Source organism: Amphimedon queenslandica, unplaced genomic scaffold (assembly GCF_000090795.2).
Source record: "Amphimedon queenslandica unplaced genomic scaffold, v1.1 AMPQUscaffold_12906, whole genome shotgun sequence".
NCBI classification, from domain to species: Eukaryota; Metazoa; Porifera; class Demospongiae; order Haplosclerida; family Niphatidae; genus Amphimedon; species Amphimedon queenslandica.
In genome coordinates, this window is record NW_003546858.1 from 38,644 (window position 1) to 41,868 (window position 3,225).

The 3,225-nt window shown below is 31.4% G+C and overlaps 1 protein-coding gene across 3 annotated transcripts in view; it reads right to left on the reverse strand.

Moving 5' to 3' along the window:
• LOC100641396 (serine/threonine-protein phosphatase 6 regulatory ankyrin repeat subunit B-like) overlaps positions 1-2,497 on the reverse strand; it is a 9,446-nt gene extending 6,949 nt beyond the window's left edge. For all 3 annotated transcript variants that reach the window (XM_020002467.1, XM_020002466.1, XM_020002465.1), the window contains exons 1-7: positions 2,261-2,497; positions 1,735-1,833; positions 1,360-1,458; positions 1,159-1,257; positions 943-1,044; positions 778-876; positions 625-723 (exon numbers count right to left, since the gene is read on the reverse strand). In XM_020002467.1, the coding sequence (XP_019858026.1) occupies positions 625-723; positions 778-876; positions 943-1,044; positions 1,159-1,257; positions 1,360-1,458; positions 1,735-1,833; positions 2,261-2,467 (804 nt within the window). In that variant the 5' untranslated portion in view covers positions 2,468-2,497. The remainder of the gene's footprint in view (positions 1-624; positions 724-777; positions 877-942; positions 1,045-1,158; positions 1,258-1,359; positions 1,459-1,734; positions 1,834-2,260) is intronic.
• Positions 2,498-3,225: the final 728 nt, after the last annotated feature.

The window sequence follows — 3,225 nt, forward strand, 5'->3', positions numbered from 1 at the left end:
AGGCTAATGTTGTTGTCAAATTGTAAATTGAATGATACACATGCAGAGCACTGAGCTCAGAACTTGTGACTTGCATGCAAGGAAATTTTATAGCTTGCTCTTCTCTCTTTATTAGCAGTGAAGAATCTCAGTTGTAACTTTAATAAGTATAATTTAATTTTTACTATGATATTTTCAAGCACAGTACTTTTAGACTCTCTTTTCTCTGATGAGCCATTTGAAGTGCTTTTATATTCTGTCATTCAACCATAATTAATAAAAACTTGAAGATTTATGTGTGTTTTCTTGAATTTTCTCTGCTGATGAAGTGTCTTGACAAGAGATCAGTCCTATGTTGCTGCAAGTAAGATTGGCTAAGGTAGGTGCCATTTTAATTTCATTGCAACCACACCCACATCAATAAAAATATTTCATTAGAATGCTACCGCATTAGATCATTGATTTTTAAATAGATATTGTGCACACATGGGTGTGACCAGAATAGGCGTGACTGGAGACGTACGTACATACATACATACATACGGAGGGAGGGAGGGAGGGAGGGAGGGAGACTTCGCCTGAGTGGGGCGAGCTTATGCTCGCCCCAATAATAGCAATAATGATGCGATGGTAATCAACTCCTACTTTGTATTTATTTGTGTGTTTGACATCAGCTCCCTGCTTCAGTAGCAGTTCAACTACTTGAGTAAATCCTTTAATGCAGGCAACACCAAGTGCTGTATCCTATACATACAGAATAATGATAATGATACAAATATATGAATTATTATCTCTTACGTTGTGACTATCAGTGGCACTAAGATTAGCTCCATGCTTCAGTAGCAGTTCAATTATTTCTGTATGTCCTTCTATACAGGTCATTATAAGTGGTGTGCGCTACAGTAATAATAATCAGTAATGATGATGATGATGATGATGATTGACAATCACTATGTCCCTTACTTTATATTTATTGACATGATTGATATCAGCTCCACCATGCTCCAGTAATAGTTTAACAATTTCTGTGTGTCCACCAATACAGGCAATACCAATCATTGTATCCTACACAATAATGACAATTAATAGTGGTCACTGCCAAAGCAGAGATATATTCCCTATTGTACTAGGGCCCCAAACCCAAATACATAAATAAGTATAATTAGTAATAGCTCTTACATGATCCTTATCAGTGTGATTGATATCAGCTCCATGCTTCAGTAACAGTTTAACTATTTCCATATGTCCTGGTATACTGGCATTACCAAGTGGAGTATTCTACATAATAATAATAATAACAATAATAATAATAATAATAATAATAATAATTTACTATTGTATCATAAAAATGACCACTAAACAATTAGTAATTCCTCTTACTTGATTGATATCAATGGCATTGATATCAGCTCCATGGTTCAGTAGCAGTTTCACAATTTCTGTATGTCCTTCTATACAGGCAACACCAAGTGGTGTACGCTAGCATAATAATAATAATAATAACAATAACAATAATGATGGTGTGGTGTAATTAGTTTCTGTACTATTAACTTTCATAATAATAATAATAATAATAATGATAATAGTAACAATAATAATAATAACAACAACAACAATGATGATGATGATGATGATATAATAACAATAATAATAAGTGATCTTTTAAAAATTCTACTCATTATTTTTAAGTATATATAATAGAGCAGATGCATCACTCTCTCTCTCTCTCTCTCTCCACTCTCTTATGTCTCATACTTGTTGGCTATTAGTGTGGTTGATATCAGCTCCATGGTTCAATAGCAGTTCAGCTACCTGGGTATGTCCTTTATAACAGGCAATACCAAGTGGTGTGTTCTACAAAATATATTAGTAATAATAATAATAATAATAATAATAATAATAATAATAATAATAATAATAATAATAATGATGATGATAAATTATTTATATTTGTATGTCTATTATTTATTTTTTAGCTTTCCTTTTGTTCTTCTATTTTACGTCCTCCCTTTCACACTTTGCTTCATAATAATAAAATAATAATCTTATTGCTTTCCTTTTTATTTATTTTTTGTTATTGTTTTTGTTCTTTCACTTTTGTTTTTATTTTCGTTTTTCCTTTACAGTTTATTTTTTGAGCTCTCTCTTCAATTATCCTCTTAAAATTGATTTTATAATAATAACAATAACATGACTGTAAGGCTAGCTTTGATAATAGTAATAAATAATAATAAAGATAAATTAGCATTATTAATATTACTACTATTGTTGTATTTCTTACTTCATGTCCATCAGTTAAATTGATAAAACTTCTTTGTGAAGCAGGGGCAAGACTATCAGCACTTTTCTTAATAAGAAGATCAACGATTCTTTCATTACCAGCAGTACAAGCAAGATGAAGTGGTGTACTCTTGTTTTTATCAGTAGCAATAATATTCACTCCTCCCTTCTGTAATAATTCAGCAACTTTATCATAGTCACTATTCATACAAGCTCTGTGAAGCTTTGTGCGACCATTTTTATCTATAAAATATTCACAATTTCAAAAAAGTATAGCCTATGCCTGAAACTTTATAGTACACTCATAATAACTTGAACTTAACATTATGTTTCAATACTAAATACCGTATAGCGCTTTAATTTGGCAGTTTTATTTTGGTGATTGGCAGTTTGCAAGCAGAATTGCCATGATTAAAAATGACACTCATTAGTGTGCATCCTCAAAAAATCGCCAAAGTAAAGAATGCCAATTCAGAAAAATTTCAAAAAGTGCTATACTGTATGATATTTCATACAATACATGCATACATGCAATGCCCTAGATATGCATAGCTATGTTGAAGGAACTATATCAAACTTTCTGCTCTGCTATAAGTTAACACAGTTTTGATAACACATTATAGAGAAGCACTTTGTACACAATTACATGGGCATCAATGTCTAACTATACATGCACAGACTTCATGGCTAGTTTGAATTGGCTAGCACTTCTCGATTAGGATAAATAGCTATTTTGAATTGGCTAGCACTTCTCCATTAGAATAAATATTCAGTTCCGTCTGTGTTAGGGTCAATATATATAATATATAGGGTACACACTCATGGGGAATAGCTATTTTTCTAATTTGCATGGTAATTGAGATTACTTGTGCACACCGTATAGCAGGATTTATTGAAAAAGGTTGCATTTTGATGAATTGACAATTTAAAATAAAACATCAAATTTTATAGCTGTCAAAATTTGTA